This window comes from Salvelinus fontinalis, chromosome 3 (genome assembly GCF_029448725.1).
Source record: "Salvelinus fontinalis isolate EN_2023a chromosome 3, ASM2944872v1, whole genome shotgun sequence".
NCBI classification, from domain to species: Eukaryota; Metazoa; Chordata; class Actinopteri; order Salmoniformes; family Salmonidae; genus Salvelinus; species Salvelinus fontinalis.
This window is the reverse complement of record NC_074667.1, coordinates 31,058,401-31,078,712: the sequence shown is the minus strand read 5'-3', so window position 1 is coordinate 31,078,712 and position 20,312 is coordinate 31,058,401. Positions and strand designations below refer to the sequence as shown.

Below are 20,312 nucleotides of genomic sequence, written 5' to 3'. Positions count from 1 at the left end.
GGTATTATTAAACATATTGATTTAGGCCTACTGATTTGATTAAAGAGCCGCTGAACACTCAGATTGGTACGTGTGTTATTTTCTGTTGCTCATTAGATAATCTAGATTTCAGTCTTGAATGTGTGTTTACTGACCGATTCTGCGCTTGGTTAATGTTTGTCCCCCATGAGACACTGTCAAAGTGCATGCTCTTCAAACGATTGCTGCCCCGCACCCTCACGCCCAACTAGCATCACTACTTTGGACGGTTCTGACTTAGAATATGTGGACAACTACCTAGGTGTCTGGTTAGACTGTAAACTCTCCTTCCAAACTCACATTAAGCATCTCCAATCCAAAGTGAAATCTAGAATCGGTTTCCTATTTCGCAACAAAGCCTCCTTCCCCCATGCTGCCAAACATACCCTCGTAAAACTGACTATCCTATCGATCCTTGACTTCGACAATGTAATTTACAAAATAGCCCCCAACACTCTACTCAGCAAACTGGATGTGGTCTATCACAGTGCCATCCATTTTGTCACCAAAGCCCCATATACTACCCACCACTGCGACCTGTATGCTCTTGTTGGTTGGCCCTCACTACATATCCGTCGCCAAACCCACTGTCTCCAGGTCATTTATAAGTCTATGCTAGGTAAAGCCCCGCATTATCTCAGCTCACTGGTCACCATAGCAACACCCACCCGTAGCACGCGCTCCAGCAGGTATATTTCACTGGTCACCCCCAAAGCCAACACTTCCTTTGGCTGCTTTTCCTTCCAGTTCTCTGCTGCGAATGACTGGAACGAATTGCAAAATCACTGAAGCTGGAGTCTTATATCTCCCTCTCTAACTTTAAGCATCAGCTGTCATAGCAGCTTACCGATCACTGCACCTGTACACAGCCAATCTGTAAATAGCATAGTTCGCCTCCATGGCCAATTTACTGCCTTACCTCCCTATTCTTCTACATTCGCACACACTGTACATAGATATTTCTATTGTGTTATTGACTGTACGTTTGTTTATGTGTAACTCTGTGTTGTTGTTTTTGACCCACTGCTTTGCTTTATCTTGGCCAGGTCGCAGTTGTAAATGAGAACTTGTTTTCAACTGGCCTACCTGGTTAAACAAAGGTGAACTAAATTAAATAAAAAACTGTTGACCCAAAAGCGTGGTTCACCACCTCAAAATCCCCAGAATGAATCAAAGATAACTCAAGAAATCTGTAATTCATTTTGAAGTTTTTGCCGAGGATGTTTTGGTTGCGCAAGTCTGACTAAGGTGCAGCATTTCTTAAGTCAAAAAATGTGCAACGTATTGTCTTATGCAAACAAAGTCAGAGCTGCTGGGCAGGTCTGTCTCACTGTCTGTGCTATTGGATAGAAAGCAATCACCACAGCTGTTCGCCAAATGTTAGTGGGCAAATGGACATCTTCAAATCAAAACCCAACCTTCATTTATCAGTTGTTCCAAACACCGTTTTAGACGAGACTGACTTTGACCAGAATTATCCTATTTACACTTTGTAGTCAATTCTGAGACAAGAATAACTGTATCTGAGTCGTATCGATTTCACATAGGCTGTTTTCAAAGTGATTCGTTGCTTTTTAAAGGCAGTTGCTCTTTAAAGTGTTGACAACCGAGTAGTCAGCTGCTGCTTTCTGTGTAGCAAAGTCCATGTTTAACACCTGTTTCATTCTTCAATCATACCTGTAGGTCTATTCATGAGCCCCTGACTTTGTATAAAAGTGGGGGTGCACAATTTGGTGGGGCCTCTGGGGGGTTTTCCCCCTGAACATTTAGCATTTTTAAAACCATTTTCCTGCAATTCTATATTGTTTCTTAACAGGGAATCCATGTTTACTTGACAGAACACAACCTTTTTTCTTAGGTTTGCAACAATAAACTAAACTGAAAGAGCAGATTGGATTTAGTTTTTGCCACAATAAACTAAACTGAAAGAGTAGACTAGTTTTTCTGACTAGATTACTAATCTACCGCCTTCCCTCAAAGTCCCAACCACCTGGCTGGCTACTTTGTCTATTTGGCTGGTTACTTTGTCTATTTGGCTGGTTACTTTGTCTATTTGGCTGGTTACTTTGTCTATTTGGCTGGTTACTCCATGCACTTTTGGAAAACACGGAAATATGCAATCTGATGAGCAGTCAATGCACAGCAATTTTTGCAGTCGTGGGACAAACAGCAGGTTTAATAGACTTTGTTAAAAAGAGGGGGTTTCCGGCTTTCCATTCCTACTTTATTTATTTCTCATCTCCTATATTTGTGTAAACTGCACCATTTTAAACCCAGATTTTTTTGGTAGCGGCATGATTTTTGGGGACATAAATTGAATGCCGACTAGTTAACTAGTTCATCCAATAGGATTTGGGATCTAGCTAATGATTAGCCCAATAGGGTAAACGCAGATAGGCTACCCCAAGCTTAAGCCTATGTATTTATAGCCACTATGCTGCATCAGTCGGGCTACAGGTGATAATGCATATTGCTAATAGCAAACCTGATAATATGGACCATGCATATGCATTGTCCAATATGTTCAAATTGGGCTCATTTCTGGAGGTGGAATATGTGTACGGATTTTTATAATTTCAATCGTTTCAGCATAATTTCCCCCCCATTTTAGAGTAATGTCTTGTTTTAAAGTCACCAGAACTGAGCTTCTCAGTCCTTGTACAGCATCCTTTCCCCCCGCTGCTAGAAATGTTATTCATTTATCATCATTGACTTTCCCGAGATCATTCATTGAATTTGAACTAAATGACTGTGGTGGTGTGGTGCTAGTTCCTCCTCGTTGATGATAACAGAACAGTGCACCACCTGAAGCTAATGAGCAGGGGAGCAGAGACTATCTGAGGAGAGAATGAATCAACTTGGTGAGGTGCCTTAATTAATCCCACTTCTAATGATGCAACTATCAGTAAGAGCTGAGCTGGGCAGAGAAGAGGCAGCTGTGGTGTGTGTGTGTGTGTGTGTGTGTGTGTGCGCATGAGTGTGTGTGTGCGCGTGTGTGTGTGCGTATGAGTGTGTGTGTGTGCCGACGTGCGTGCATGTACCATCCTTTCCCTTTAGCCAAGCTAAAGCTATGAGTCACTCTTGAGGTAGCTGAAGAATAATAATAAGGAATCCCCCTCTGACTCCTCAGGCAAAAGTTACCTCTCCTCCCCAATGACGCAATACTGGAGAGGTGCGGGTGTTCTCAATCAGTAGGCATGGTTACACAAAGCGCTCTGTGAAATTGTTAGATTACTTGTGAAATTGTTAGATTATTTGTTAGATATTACTGCATTGGTCGGAACTAGAAGCACAAGCATTTCGCCACACTCGCATTAACATCTGCTAACCATGTGTATGTGACCGATACAATTTGATTTGATTTGACGTACACAACCCTGTCCTGGGGAGCCTACATAGACTGCCAAGTGTAGTAGTGGAACGGGTGGTGCTGTTATTGTTTTTACCGTTAAATGTTCTTGGCAGACGGAAATGTTTACCGCCAAGTTGCACCCTGATGTGTTGGCTTCGCTGATCTTTGTTGCCTGTTGATTGGAGTGAGGTTGGCGCATTTCAGGTTGCAGGTGAGGATGGATGAGTGTATTAAATGTTGATGAGTGATTCACTGTAACATGGAGGGATGCTGATATTGCCCACCTACCCCACCACTGTAGTACTAAACTGAGCTGAGGGAGAGAGTAGTCCGAGAACTTTGTAAAACACAGAAACGCACACCCAGGGAAGTCTTTCAGAGAAAATAGTAAATATTTCACTGCTGATAGAAAATAATTCTCTTACAGAGGCCATGCACTCACTGAGGGAACTGTCAATATGAGGCAATTGAGGCGAGATGGGGACTAGATGGAGTAGTAAGCTTACGGCTGGCTGTACAGTACCTGCGTGGCTAGTCTTTGAAAGGCAGGGACTGACAGCTTCGGTGGCTCGTCTCTTTGCGTGGTTCTGGACCGGTTCTGACTGACGTATTGGTGTACAAAGTGCTCTGTGAACATTGTAGGTCCAGTGCCTTATAGTGCCAGAAAGCCCCATCTGTCTGCTCTCCACTACCACTCACTCAGCAGAGTTGTCTTGAAGTGTCAGGTTTCAGACCCCACATTTGCATAGGGAGTGATGTGTCACATTTTCTGTCTTATCCAGACAAAGAATTGATTTGCTCTCACTCTGAGCGGCGGAGTCTGGGAGACGGCATGTGAAAGGTGACAGTCTAGCGAATCCAACACTTGTGGTTGCATCTCGCTGTGATATTCTCAGCCGGATTTAGAGCTCTCAACATGAAAAATGACTAAATAATTTCATAGCATTGAAGCGAGACCACGTTGCTCTCCTTCATGAGGGAGAGTAATGAACGTTCACAGTTGTTAAGTAGACCTACCAATTAATGTTTTTACTGATAATAATTTGGTTTATGATACATTAACTGATTAAAACGTGTTATTCTGTTACCACAATGACAAAAACAAATCTGTAACAGAAGGACTGCAACTGTATTGGCTACAATGGGAGTTCATAGTACTCACTTGCTGCGGTCCTCCCTCATGCTGGCATACTGTTATGTTCCGCTCATAACGGTTTTCTATATCTTTCTGCCACTTGGTGGTCAAAGCAATAGTGTGAAAATGGTCTGGACAACCCCTCCCCCCTCTCTCTTTCTCTCTCTGTCTCTCCATCTCATCTCTCTCTCTCTCGTTAATGTCACCTCTCCCGGCTCCTACTGACAGCTACCCATGAGCCCCCTCTCTTTCCATTACTCTAACCAGCCCTCTCACCCACTGAGCACCGCCGACACCAGACATCCATGGACGTTGAAAGGTAGTTTGAAATTTGGTCAGTCCAAAACTGAACCAATTATAGACGTCTGTTTCACAAGTTTGAACAGTCCAATACAGTCCAGTACAGTACAGTACAGTAGATTATAGGTCAGTACAGTACAGTGCTGTATTAGGGATGTGCATCTTTCCCTTTCAAGACAATTTGATACGTATCTAGATACATGGGCTCCGATACAGGAACGATACCTTTTAGTTTGAAACGATTCGGTGTGATATGGTTTGATTAGAGGAACGAATCGATGCGTTTCGGTTCAATTTGATGAGATTAGATGCACTGACCTTTGTTGCTTAAACACATGATTTTTCCATTCTAAATTCAAATCTGTTGCTGATGGAGCTCATGAGCTGGTCCTCTCTGAAATAATTTCTCTCTCTGTGTGTGTCTATGTTTCTGTGTAAATATGTTTATGGTGTATGTAAGCACCTGAGCTGAGCCATATAAGGCTATGCAAATGTAGGGTTTTTGTCCCCCCACTTTTGATCTGAAATCACCATCACTTACTAGTTAACAACAATTTTGCTATGACATAGTCACTGAATAAACAGCCCAACTTTGGATTTCACTCCTGTCTGAAATTCAAATGGTTTTGACCGTTTGGAAGTTATTACTGAGTGAGCTTCTATTCTCCTCCCTCTTCGACCACGCAGTGGGGCTCACACAAGTGATTGCTGATTTCGTTATGAAATTGTCAACTTTACCCTGTATATCAAACGATTACCATATACACATATTGTTTAAAGCAAAAGTACTAAAACTATTGCTGATGGTAAAATCTAATGTAAGCCCCTATTTGCAAGTATAGCCAGATGAGAATTGTCCCTGGGAGCTTAGGGAGTGAATGTTATTTATATTGAGGGATACCTGGAGGTAATCGCACGTCTTTGAAATTAAAATGGATGGTCCTCCCTATATTTTTACCTGCCCTCTTCGAGCGTTTGAAAGGGGAAAAACAAATAACCTTCCCCCTCCCAAATGATAAATAAAACCAAATAGCAGGGAATATTTACCAATTTAACCGTTAAGGGCCAAGGACGATAACTATAACGATAAATGACACATAACTATAAAACGTTGGCGAGCATCCACACTAGAGGGAAGTTTATCGTTCTACAGTAGCCTGCACCTGTCAATCAACTGATCAAAGCATTGTACTGCACGCTGTAGGCCTGTTAATAAGGTGGTAACACAGACCATTCAGTTCTTCAGGGTGTGTTCATTGTCATAGTGACAACAGCAAATAATACTTCAATATAGGCTACATGTAGCCTAATGAAAAACGATATAATATAGAAACTCCTATTTAAATTACATCTAGATATTCAACAGCAAACGCTGTTTAGCCTGCACATCTTTTACATCGTGTCATCGCTTGCCTCCTTGCTCAAGTGATTTCCATTTTTCTAATGGATGTCAATTTGTTTGGATCTTCTTTTTCACTGTCTGTCCTGTGCAACCATTTAATACATCAGTGCAACAATGTTATCATCACTGGCGGCCAGGGACCTCAGACTGGAGCGAAGGTTCATTTGGTCTAGGCCTATTTTACATTCAGCAATTAGCAAGAGCAAGCCTGCTTCTCTACACGAAAAGCATATTAGGCCTCATATACATTTTTTTTTTTTTTTATCTCCTGGAGATTTTGTGGCCTATAGTTTTTCCAGGGATTTTACAAAAAGAGTAATAGCGGAGAGTCTTGCGTCCGTGTAGCCAATTGCGCTCCGGAATAGCTGGGAGAGAGAGGCTAGAGTTGTGTAGCCAAAGAAGCTAAATATTCGCTAGATATTAGGACACTCGTTAGCTAAATATTACACAACTATAAATATTTACCTGTCAAGAAAGTACAGAAAGACTCATGTGAAGAAGGCCAAATTACAGAGGAGGAACTTCTTGATGCAATTAATGCCTTTAAGTCTGGGGAAACTCCAGGGCTGGATGGCATACCAAACCCTTTTTGATGTACTCAGAGGACCGTTATTAGAATTTTTTTAATCACTCTTATAAAAATGGTAGATGATCACATACTCGACAAGGTCTGATTCACTATTACTGAAACAGGACCCAGGTGGTAAATCTAAAGATCCAGTCCATTTAAAAAAATTGGTGGCCCTTTACACTTCAGTGTTGTGATGCAAATATTCTAGCAAAATGCATAGCGCATATCATTAAAAAGCTATTATCGGATATTATTCATCCTAACCAGATAGATTTTTTACATGGACGATACATTGGAGATAATATAAGACAGGTACTGGAAACAATAGAACACTATGAAACATCTGTCACACCAGGCCTGGTATTCATAGCTGACTTTGAAAGGCTTTAGATAAAGTACGACTGGAATTTATACAGTCCATTCGGAATGTATTCAGACCCCTTGACTGTTTCCACATTTTGTTACGTTACAACCTCATTCTAAAATGGATAACATAATTTCCCCCCCCCTTTTCAATCTACAGACAATGCCCCATAATGACTAAGCAAGACATTTTTGCAAAAAAAAAAAAAAAGAAGGAAATAACTTATTTACATAAGTATTCAGATCCTTTGCTATGAGACTCGAAATTGAGCTCAGGTGCATCCTGTTTCCATTGATCATCCTTGATGTTGACAGTTACTGTGTCGAGGCACAGATCTGGGGAAGAGTACCAAAACATTTCTGCAGCATTGAAGATCCCCAAGAACACAGTGGCCTCCATCATCCGAGAGCTCTTCCTAGAGCTGGCCTCCCGGCCAAATTGAGCAGTCCAAAATATTCTCCGATTTTGTTATCAACAAATGCGGCGAAAAGTACAGTAAATGTAAAATACACATAAAATCAAGTGTAATGTTTAGATTTAGTCTTGTGTCAGGTGAACTGTTGTGTCCTCAATTTTGGTCTAATAATATTCCCATAATCTCCAAACTGTTCCCTTTCAATTGCTACCATGCTTATGCTTTTCATATTTCTTCTGTAAGAAACAATTCAATTTAGCCTTATCCATAATGGCAAAATCCCACAAGTGTAAAGGGTTAGACATTTGACTCAGGGACCAATGCGTATCGGTAAATCGTTATACCTTTAGTACTGTACAGTAGGGATTAACATGGGTTACCGGGTTCCCGGGACTGTCCCTATTTCCCCCCAAAATATATATTCAATTACAAAAAAAGTACAAAATGTCGGCGCTAATGAAGTTCCACAAAATACACAACATGTAATAGCACATTATCCAAACAGGTTGTCGCATGGAAGCCTTTAGCCTAGTGTATTTACTTCACACAAGGTCACCATAAATTCAAAGCACACACGTAATTAACACTGCCGGACTGCAAACACGACCCGAATACAGTTAAAAACCACTACAGGAAACCTCTACAGTATAGCCTTTAAAAGATGTGCCTGACTCTTCAGACAGTCACAAATGTGATAGGCCTACGCACAATTCACTATTTACTACATTACTAAAAATCTGTTTAATTTGCTCTGACCTCTTTACGTTGTGACACAGGTGGCATAGTGACCATATCTTGGTTTTAAACACTTTAAATGGGAACTTCCTATTTTTGCGTTATTTCCCTGGACTCTTGAGATAAACGTGAATTAATTCCGGTATTGAAACTTGGTAGATTCCTGTATAATATGAATCCCTACTGTACAGTAGAGTGTGGTACAATACAGTATAGTAGAGCACACTAGAGTAGAGTACGGTATAATTTACTTAATGTACTGAACTGTACTGAACTATACTCTACTTTATTGAATTCTATCCTACTCTGCTGTACTGTACTTTACTGTGCTGTGCTGTACTGTTCAAACCTCTGAAACTTAGACATCTATGATTGGTACAGATTTGGTCTGGGCCGGACCAACCAAATGTGGTCTTGTTTGGGGGCCGGAGTGCATTAGAATAATAGCCCGTGTTTAGAATAAACATGCAAATGAGGATATTACATTTTTCTTCCTTTGTGGACCTAATTCAGGATACATTTCGAGAATGAAGAGAATGATGTTCATAATTATGAATTTCTGTATAGCACAGATCCGGGACCCATGATGCCATTCTGTTACCATCGTTCTGTTACCTAGGGTTAATCCACTTCACTTACTTTTGGTTCCAAAATATATTTTTTCAAACTCAAGCTGTCATGTCATAGCTGACACCCCATTCTTTCTGCAGACATCTTTGAATCTTAAATCGGAGCTGATATTTAAGAGTTTTTGGAAAACGTGGTCACATAAAGAACGGAGGGAGATTTTACCATTATTCTGTTACCAAACTTTAGATCACCACTGGTCTTCTCTAGGAAATGTGTTTTTGTCAAAAGTATTGTTAAAAGTAGTCCTTGCGCATAGAGTTGTTTGGTTAACTTTGCAATCAATGGTTTTTGTTTGGCATACGTTTAAAGGGAAAGATCTTCGTCTCAGCGTCAATCTGTTACCATTTTGCAGGCTCGGTAGCTACCACCTCCTGAGGTGCAAATTCACAGCCTACGCCAGCAGAACCCAGCATCTCTGGGCTCTGCATGTTGGGATACAGCGTCTCTCTCCTGCAGACTGCAGCTAACACAGCTGCTCAACTAAATGTACCTATGTGTGTGTGACTCACTCAGCCCCTAAGTGGGCGTAATGAAGGAACAGTACTCTAAAACTCCCGAAACAAGCTTTTTCACTCCATCCTATAGCAGGACTCGTTTTTTTACCATTTGGATATGACCAAATTGTAGTTCATATGTCTGTGTACAGTGCAGCCTCTTCATCAATTTCCAGAATATAGTTTGTTCAGGGATGCCAGGCAGCGTCTGAATGGAGTTGATGGATGGTGAGTGTGTGTGAGAGCGGGCTTAGCGTATCTGAGGGAAGCCATTCCTGTTGTTTCACTTCCCCCCTGGATCAACCCGGATGGTGGTGTTCATTACTTCTGATTTAAGGTCCACACAGATGGAAGACCGAGACACATACTGTAGGTTAGATGGTCCACACAGGAGGCGATGAGGAGTAAAAATGATTACATTGTTTGCAGCAATGATGACACCTGGGATGTGGGTACAGGGTATGGTGGTCTCGTGGGGGGGTGGTCTTCTCCTGCTTCTGCTGGTATGATCTGTGAGCCAATCAAACTCCAGGTTTCTGGCCGTATACCCCCAGACTGAACTCTCTCTCCATCTTACTTTCCCTCCATCACTACAAGATGGAGGGCCAAACAGTGTTGCTTGATGAAAGGGAATTAATTTGAGCTAGGCGATGTGGACAAAAAACGTAAATTATGGGTATGGATTTATCGTCATAGCTCTAGGAGTGACAGAAGAAGTGCATACAGTAGATATTGTTTGATTAATATGTTTTTAAAAAATTATTTAGGGGGTGGATCATCTTTAATATTGCAAATACAATCTGGCTTCTATCAATGTAATTGTCTGCATAATTTCCAGTTGCCCATATATTTTTTTAAATAACTGTACAGTATCTGTCAAAAGTTTGGACACACATATCATTCAAGGGTTTTTATTTATTTTACTATTTTATGCAATGTAGAATAATAGTGAAGACATGACAACTATGAAATAATACATACGGAATCATGTAGTGACCAAAAAAGTGTTAAACAAATCAAAATATATTTTATATTTGAGATTCTTCAAATAGCCACCCTTTGCCTTGATGACAGCTTTGCACACTCTTGACATTCTCTCAACCAGCTTCATGAGGTAGTCACCTAGAGTCCATTTCAATTAACAGATGGGCCTTGTTAAAAGTACATTTGTGGAATTTCTTTCCTTAATGTGTTTGGGCCAATCAGTTGTGTTGTGACAAGTTAGGGGTGGTATACAGAATATATGCCAATTTGGTAAAAGACCAAGTCCATATTATGGCAGGAACAGCACACATAAGCAAAGAGAAATGACAGTCCATCATTACTTTAAGACAGTAAGGTCAGACAATGCGGAACATTATAAAGAACTTGGAAAGTTTCTTCAAGTGCAGTCGCCAAAACCATCAAGCGCTATGATGAATCTGGTTCTCATGAGGACCGCCACAGGAAAGGAAGATCCAGGCTTACCTCTGCTGCAGAGGACAAGATCACCTCAGATTGCGACCCAAATAAATGCTTCAGAGTTCAAGTAATAGACACATCTCAACATCAACTGTTCAGAGGAGACTGCATTAATCAGGCCTTCATGCTCAAATTGCTGGAAAGAAACCACTACTAAAGACACCAATAAGAAGAGACTTGCTTTGGCCAATAAACACGAGCAATGGACATTAGAGTGGTGGAAATCTGTCCTTTGGTCTGATGAGTCCAAATTTTTGATTTTTGGTTCCAACCGCCGTGATTTTGTGAGACTCAAGAGTAGTTGAAGGGATCATTTCCGCATGTGTGGTTCCCACCGCGAAGCATGGAAGAGGAGGTGTGATGGTGCTTTGCTGGTAACACTGTCTGTTATTTATTTAGAATTCAAGGCACACTTAACAAGCATGACTACCACAGCATTCTGCAAACCAAAGGTTTGCGGTGAATTGGACCGCAGAGTGAAGGAAAAGCAGCCAACAAAAACTCCTTCAAGACTGTTGGAATAGAATTCCTCATGAAGCTGGTTGAGAGAATGCCAAGAGTTTGCAAAGCTGTCATCAAGGCAAAGGGTGGCTTTCTTTGAAGAATGTAAAATATAAAATGTATTTTGATTTGCTTAACACTCTTTGTTTGGTTACTACATGATTCCATATGTCTTCTTTCATAGGTTTGATGTCTTCACTATTATCCTACAATGTAGTAGTAAAAATAAGAAAACCCTTGAATGAGTAGGTGTGACCAAACTTTTAACTGGTCATTTAAAAAATATATATTTTCCTTTATTATTTTCCCTTAACACTACCACCCCTCCCCTAATTGGAGTAAACTAATGGTCAACACCATTTAGTCTTCTACTTCCAGTTTATACATACTGTATACATTTTACGGACACAGTATATTTTACATGACTTATCTTCAGCTATCCTTAATAACTCCTTCCATTTATCTCTGACGACCATCCGGTTTTATTTATATTTGCCATATTTATTTCAACTGTGCTATTTTGTTTCACATTTTTACAAAAATGTTTTTTTATTAATTAGTATATTTGAGTATAACCGTAACACTTGTTGTAATATTTATTGTTTTTTTTCTGGTAGATTAAACTGAAATTGCAACCAACTTTCTATGGCTTGTTTAAAAATAGTGATATTTTTGGAGATTTTTCAAATGACCGAAAGTGAGAGGTTGTAATCTGAATGAAGGGAAAAAGACCATTCTTGAATACGGGGTGAGACATTCTTACTAATCTGCTAGAGAACCAGTTTGGATTTAAGTATAGCTTTTGTATGACTGAAGGCTTTAGTGAAAAGTATAATTATAAAAAATGTAATAATTTCTGCCCTCCGAATTCAATAGGCCCGTTTTAATTTTGTCTGGCTTGCTATTCCAAATAAAATTGAATATTTTTTGCTCATATAATTTAAAAAACAGGTTGTTAGGTGTAGGCAGGGCCATAAGCAAATAGGTGAACTGGGATATGACCAAAGAGTTAATCAGGGTATTTTCCTTTCCATGGTAGCAAGATCTTATCTATTTTTGTTTACTTTCTATAAAATGTATTTTAGTGAGATAATTTCTTCCTTTCGGGACATAAATACTGAGTATGTCCACTCTACCGTCAGAACATTTCATTCGTAACCTACACGGAAATGTAAATGTTGTATTTTTTTTCTGATCTGAAATTATCGTTGAATCTGATTTTAATAGCTAACATTTCGATTGTCATAATAAATTGATATGTGGACAACCTTGTTTTACATTTTTAACTTTTTTTTTTTTGTTGTCATTTAGCAGACGCTCTTATCCAGAGCGACTTACATACATACATTTTATTACATTTTTTACATTTCAGTACATTTTACATACTGAGACAAGGATATCCCTACCGGCCAAATCCTCCCTAACCCGGACGACGCTATGCCAATTGTGCGTCGCCCCACGGACCTCCCGCCCCACGGACCTCCCGGTTGCGGCCGGCTGCGACAGAGCCTGTGCGCGAACCCAGCCCAGCCCAGCCTGGGCGCGAACCCAGAGACTCTGGTGGCGCAGCTAGCACTGCAATGCAGTTCCCTAGACCACTGCGCCACCCGGGAGACGGGTGGTTTTACTCCTCTTGACAGTTTAGTACTTTCTGAGAAGTAGTACACCTTGGGATACTATACATAACTTTAACCCACTTTAAGAGATTCTCCAAAATTGTAATATTCCAGGCATTTATATATAAATTCCAGTCGTACTTTATCAAAAGCCTTTTCAAAGCCAGCTATGACTACTAGGCCTGGTTTCCCCAACGTTTTTCATAGTGTTCTATTGTTTCCAGTTTGTTTGATTAACCTTTGTGTCAGTGGATGATATACAAGAAGTACACTATCCTACCCATGTTCTGTTGCACCACAACCCCCCCCCCCCCCCCCAAAAAAAATACTTTGATCTCTCAGGAGTTATCCCACCCACACCCATCTACATTTCCACTCTTCAAAGTTGTGCTGTTAGAGGTTCACAGAATTGTTCCTTTCTTTATTCATTCTCTTCATCGCTTCGATGTGTTCCCAGACTGTTCTAGGTCCTACTCAGCGGTCTGAGACAGCAACATTTGTCCCTAGAGTTAAACATACAAAGACCTGGAACACTTTAGCATTTCATTACTTTGCTTTGCTGTTAGAATTATTATAATTTTTTGAATGAAAAGTAGTTTTTCTGAAAGACTGGTTGATATAATGTATTCCGCAAAACTACCATATGACTTTCTTCAAACAAATATTAGATGATAAAATGCCATATTTGGGGAATTCAATGTAATTGTCCATCACTTGAGTGTAAAAAAAACATTAAGAACACTTTTCTAAAATTGAGTTGCCCACCTTTTTGCCCTCAGAACAGCCTACATTTATTGGGGCTTGGACTCAACAAGGTGTCGAAAGTGTTCCACGGGGATGGTGGCCCTTGTTGACTCCAATGCTTCTCACATTTGTGTCAAGTTGGCTGGATGTCCTTTGGGTGGTGGACCATTCTTGATACACACAAGAAACTGTTGAGCATGAAAAACCCAGAAGCGTTGCAGTTCTTGACACAAACCGGTGCGCCTGGCATGTACTACCATTTCCCCGTTCAAAGGCACTTACATTTTTTGTCTTGCCCATTCACCTTCTGAATGGCACACATACACAATCTATGTCTCAATTGTCTCAAGGCTTAAAAATCCTTCTTTAACCTGCCTTGTCCCCTTCAGCTACACTGATTGAAGTGGATTTAACAAGTGACATCAATAAGGGATCATAGCTTTCACCTGGATTCACCTGGTCAGTCTATGTCATGGAAGGTGCAGGTGTTCATAATGTTTTATGCACTCAGTGTATATTTAATATATATATTTAAATAAAGGTGAAATAAAAAAAGTTAAAAAAATTACACTGAACAAAAATACAAATGCAACATACAAAATTTGTAAAGATTTTGCAGGGTTACAATTCATATAAGGAAATCAGTTTGTTGAAATAAATTCATTAGACCCTAATTTATGGATTTCACATGACTGGGATTACAAATATGCATCTGTTGGTCACAGATATGTTTTTTTTTTAAAAGGTAGGTGCGTCGATCAAGTCAGTGTCTGGTGTGACCACCATTTGCCTCATGCATCTCGACACATCTTCTTTGTGTGGAATTGATCAGGCTGTTGATTGTGGCCTGTGCAATATTGTCCCACTCCTCCTTCAATGGTTGTGCGAAGTTGCTGGATATTTGCATCCCAAACATGCTCAATGGGTGACATGTCTTGTGAGTATACAGGCCATGGAATAACTGGGACATTTTCAGAATTGTTTACAGATCCTTGCGACATGGGACCGTGCATTATCATGCTGAAACATGAGGTGATGGCGGCGGATGATAGCACGACAATGGGCCTCAGGATCTCATCACGATGTCTCTGAGCATTCCAATTGCTATCGATAAAATGCAATTGTGTTTGTTGTCTGAAGCTTATGCCGCCCATACCATAACCCCACCGCCACCATGGGGCACTCTGTTCACAACGTTGACATCATCAAATCACTCGCCCACACGACACCATACATGCTGTCTGCCATCTGCCCGGGTACAGTTGAAACTGGGATTCATCCATGAAAGCACACTTCTCCAGCGTGCCAGGTGTCATCGAAGGTAAGCGTTTGCCCACTGAAATCCGTTACGACTCCGAACTGCAGTCATGTCAAGACCCTGGTGAGGACAACAAGCACGCAGATGAGTTCCTGAGATGGTTTCTGACAGTTTGTGCAGAAATTCTTCGCTTGTATGGTCGCTTGGGCGTACTGCCAAATTCTCTAAAATGACGTTGGAGGCGGCTTATGGTAGAGAAATGAACATTTGATTCTCTGTGAACAGCTCTGATGGACATTCCTGTAGTCGGCATGCCAATTGCACATCAGTGGCGCTGTGTGACAAAACTGCACATTTTAGAATGTCCTTTTGTCCCCACCACTATATGCACCTGTGTAATGATCATGCTGTTTAATCAGCTTCTTGATATGACACACCTGTCAAGGGGATGGATTATCTTGGCAAAGTAGGAATGCTCACTAACAGGGATGTAAACAAATGTGTACACGAAATCTGTGAGAAATACATTTATTGTGTACATGGAACAATTCTGGGATCTTTTATTTCTGCTCATGAAACATTTTCACCAGCACTTTACATGTTGCATTTATATTTTTGTAAAGTCTCTATATAAATGTAGTGTTTTAAATATTTATGCTCAACATTCTATCTAACCTCTGTTTCTGTGTTTTTTAGCTCTACAGGGTGGCCAGTCGGTGTCAGTAGGAGAGGAGCACCATGGGAGCATGGGGGGCGGGGTGAGGGAGAGGAGGGCCACAGGAGGAAACTCCTACTGGGCTTATTCCGGTGAGTCCTCTTCTACTTCATAGAGATACAACTATGTCCCCAGGCAAGATGGCTGACCGCTTGTGCCACAAATTCTAACCCTACATCCTCTCTAAGGTTCGAACTCTATGCTCTACACTGATCAATATCATTAGAGAGGTCAAACCTAACTGGACTGTGGCAGTAGAGATGTATTACTTAACAGTAACCCTCTCTTCCTCTTCCATCTCTCTGTCCCAACTCTTCTCCCTTCTCTCTAACTCCTTCCCTATTTCTGCTGCCCTCCAAATTTTTATTTTAATCCAACTCCTTCCCTTTCTATTTGACTCTCTCCCTCTTTCCCTCACACTCCCTCTGACTGGTAGCTACAGGGAGTAGTTTTGGATGTGTGTTATGGAGGATTCTGTGCTAGAGTAGGGACTTGTGTTGTCCCTGTGAGCACCATTCAGCTACAGAGATCCACATTTATCACTCTGTTCCTCCAGCACTGGGCCTGTGGCAGAGAAGGATCTTTAAACAGATATATTTATGTTTCTGTTATGCATGTGTGCACCTTATAATCGCTACTTAAACTGATAGTCCTGGAGGGATGCACTGGCTGGAAGAAACTGTATCCCAGGAAAAATCTATGTCCTAAATGGCTGTGGATCCTTAATACCATGTTATACGAGAAACATCCCAGACATTTTTATATTACGGTACAATTATCTATAGGGCACTGTTCACCTCTACTGATTGTAAGATATCAGGTCATATTAAAGTGTGCTAGAGCGAAATTGGCACATTTTGTATTACAGCTGAGCCCAGAAAACTGTCACTCTCTCACAAGGTCTGATGATGAGTTGGACTGTATGTGGCTGGGCAGCCTTCAACAAGGTTTCAGATGTACTCGATGATTCCCCATGCGTACATTTACTTTGCCTTTTATTTATGACATGTTTATGATATGGGATGTTACGTTACAGCCTTATTCTAAAATGTATTCAATAAAACATTTTCCTCCTCAATCTACACAACATAACCCATAATGACGAAGTGAAAACAGGTTTTTATAAATGTTTGCACGTTTATAAAAAGGAAATAAACTGAAATACCTTATTTACATAAGTATTCAGACCCTTTGCTAGGAGACTCGAAATTGAGCTGAGGTGCATTCTGTTTCCATTGATCATCTTTGAGATGTTTCTCCAACTTAAATTGAGTCCACCTGTGGTAAATTCAATTGATTGGACATGATTTGGAAAGGCGCACACCTGTCTATATAAGGTCCCACAGTTGACAATGCATGTCAAGGCAAAAACCAAGCCATGAGGTCGAAGGAATTGTCCGTAGAGCTCCGAGACAGGATTGTGTCGAGGCACAGTTCTGGGAAACGGTACTAAAATATTTCCGCATCATTGAAGGACCCCAGAAAAACAGTGGCCTCCATCATTCTTAAATGGAAAAAGTTTGGAACCACCAAGACTCTTCCTAGAACTGGCCGCCCGGCAAAACTGAGCAATCGGGGGAGAAGGGCCTTGGTCAGGGAGGTGACCAAGAACCCGATGGTTACTCTGAAAGAGCTCCGTAGTTCCTCTGTGGAGATGGGAGATTCTTCCAGAAGGACAACCATCTCTGTAGCACTCCAGCAATCAGGCCTTTATGGCAGAGTGACCAGACGGAAGCCACTCCTCAGTAAAATGCACATGACAGCACACTTGGAGTTTGCCAAAAGGCACCTAAAGACTCTTAGACCATGAGAAACAAGATTCTCTGGTCTGATGAAACTCAGATTGAACTTATTGGCCTGTATACCTAACGTCACATCTGGAGTAAAACTGGCACCATCCCTACGGTGAAGCATGGTTGTGGCAGCATCATGCTTTGGGGATGTGTTTCAGCGGCAGGTACTGGGAGTGAGGATCGAGGGAAAGATGAACAAAGTAAAGTATAGAGATCCTTGATGAAAACCTGCTCCAGAGCGCTCAGGACCTCAGACTGTGGGGCGAAGGTTCACCTTTCAACAGGACAACAACCCTAAGCACACAGCCAAGACAATGCAGGAGTGGCTTCGAAACAAGTCTCTGAATATCAATGAGTGGCCCAGCGAGAGCCCAGACTTGAACCCGATTACACTCTCTCTCTCTCTGGAGAGACCTGAAAATAGCTTTGCAGTGACGGTCCCCATCCAACCTGACAGAGCTCCAGAGGATCTGCAGAGAAGAATAGGTGAAACTCCCCAAATACAGGTGTGCCATGCTTGTAGCGTCATACCCAAGAAGACTCAAGGCTGTAATCACTGCCAAAGGTGCTTCGAAAAAGTACTGAGTAAAGGGTCTGAATACTTACATAAATATTTCAGTTTTGTATATACACCTGTTTTTGCGTTGTCTTTATGGGGTATTGTGTGTAGATTAATGAGGACAAAATCCGATTTAATCAATTTTAGAATAAGGCTGTAATGTAACAAAATGTGGAAAAAGTCAAGGGGTCTGAGTACTTTACAAATGCATTGTATGTCTTCTACCGTTCAAAAGTTTGGGGTCACTTGTAAATTCCCTTGTTTTTTAAAAAAATGACATCAAATTGATCCGAAATACAGTATAGACATTGTTGTAAATGACTGTTGTAGCTGTAAACGGCAGATTTTCTAAATGGAATATCTACATAGATGTACAGAGGCCAATTATCAGCAACCATCACTCCTGTGTTCCAATGGCACGTTGTGTTAGCTAATCCAAGTTTATGTTAGGCTGATTGATCATTAAAAGAACCTTTTGCAATTATGTTAGCACAGATGAAAACTGTTCTGATTTAAAGAAGCAATAAAACTGTCATTCTTTAGTCTACTTGAGTATCTGAAGCATCAGCATTTGTGGGTTCGATTACAGGCTCAAAATGGCCATAAACAAAGACCTTTCTTCTGAAACTTGTCAGTCTATTCTTGTTCTGAGAAATGAAGGCTTTTCCATGCGAGAAATTGCCAAGAAACTGAAGATCTCCTACTACGCTCTTTACTACTCCCTTCACAGAACAGCACAAACTGTCTCTAACCAGAATAGAAAGATTGATATCTCCTCTGAACAGTTGATGTTGAGATGTGTCTGTTGAGCTCTGTGAAACATTTATTAGGGCTGCAATCTGAGGTTCAGTTAACTCTGCTGCAGAGGATAAGTTCATTAGAGGTAACTCTGGGTCTTCCATTCCTGTGGCGGTCCTCATGAGAGCCGGTTTCATCATGGCGCTTGATGGTTTTTGTGACTGCACTTTAAGAAACTTTCAACGTTTTTGAAATTTTCCGCATTGACTGACCTTCATGTCTTAAATTAATGACGGACTGTCGTTTCTCTTTGCTTATTTGAGCTGTTCTTGCCATAATATTGACTTGGTCTTTTATCAGATAGGGCTATCTTCTGTATGCCACCCCTAATTTGTCACAACACAGCTGATTGGCTCAAACGCATTAACAAGGAAAGAAATTCAACAAATGTACTTCTAACAAGGCACACCTGTTAATTGAAATGCATTCCAGGTGTCTACCACATGAAGCTGATTGAGAGAATGCCAAGAGCGTGCAGAGCTGTCAATCAAGTCAAAGGGGGTGGCTACTTTGAAGAATCTCAAATATAAAATCTATTTTGATTTGTTTAAGTTTTTTGGTTGCTACATGGTTTCATATGAGTTATTTCATAGTTTTGATATCTTCAGTATTATTCTACAATGTAGAACTTAGTAAAAATAAAGAAAAGCCCATTGAATCAGTAGGTGTGTCCAAACTTTTAACTAGCACTATATATATATATATATATATATATATATATATATATATATATATATATATATTAGTGGGATCAGGCATTGATGTTGGCCGATTAGGCCTGGCACACAGTCGGCATTCCAATTCATCCCAAAGGTGTTCAATGGGTTTCAGTTCAGGGCTCTGTTCAGGCCTGTCAAGTTCTCCCACACCAATCTTGGCAAACGATTTCATTATGGACGTCGCTTTTTGCACAGTGGCATTGTCATGCTGAAACAGAAATGGGCCTTTCCCACACTGTTGCCACATAGTTGGAAGCATAGAATGATCTAGAATGTCATTGTATGCTGTAGTGTTAAGATTTCCCCTCACTGGAACTTAGGGTTCTAGCCCGAACCATGAAAAACAGCCCTAGACCATTATTCCTCCTCCACCAAACTTTACAGTTGTCACTATGCATTGGGTTCTCCTGGCGTCCGCCAAACCCAGATTTGTCCGTTGGACTGCCAGATGGTGAAGCATCATTCATCATTCCGGAGAACTCGTTTCCACTGCTCCGGAGTCCAATGGCGGCGAGCTTTACACCACTCCAGCCGATGCTTGGAATTGCGCATGGTGATCTTAGCTGAGCAGCCGCACACAAGCCTATGAAAACCCATTTCATGAAGCTCCTTACGAACATATATTGTGCTGACGTTGCTTTGAACTCAGTTTGGAACTCGGTAGTGAGGGTTGCAACCGAGGACAGATGATTTAGACATGCTACGCACTTCAGCACTCTGCGGTTCCTGTGA

The 20,312-nt window shown here is 41.0% G+C and overlaps 1 protein-coding gene across 1 annotated transcript in view; it reads left to right on the top strand.

The window, feature by feature from the left end:
• LOC129843631 (receptor-type tyrosine-protein phosphatase gamma-like) overlaps positions 1-20,312 on the top strand; it is a 282,617-nt gene that overhangs the window by 54,326 nt on the left and 207,979 nt on the right. Inside the window, exon 2 of the mRNA XM_055912307.1 lies at positions 15,693-15,803. Coding sequence (XP_055768282.1) covers positions 15,693-15,803 — 111 coding nt within the window. The remainder of the gene's footprint in view (positions 1-15,692; positions 15,804-20,312) is intronic.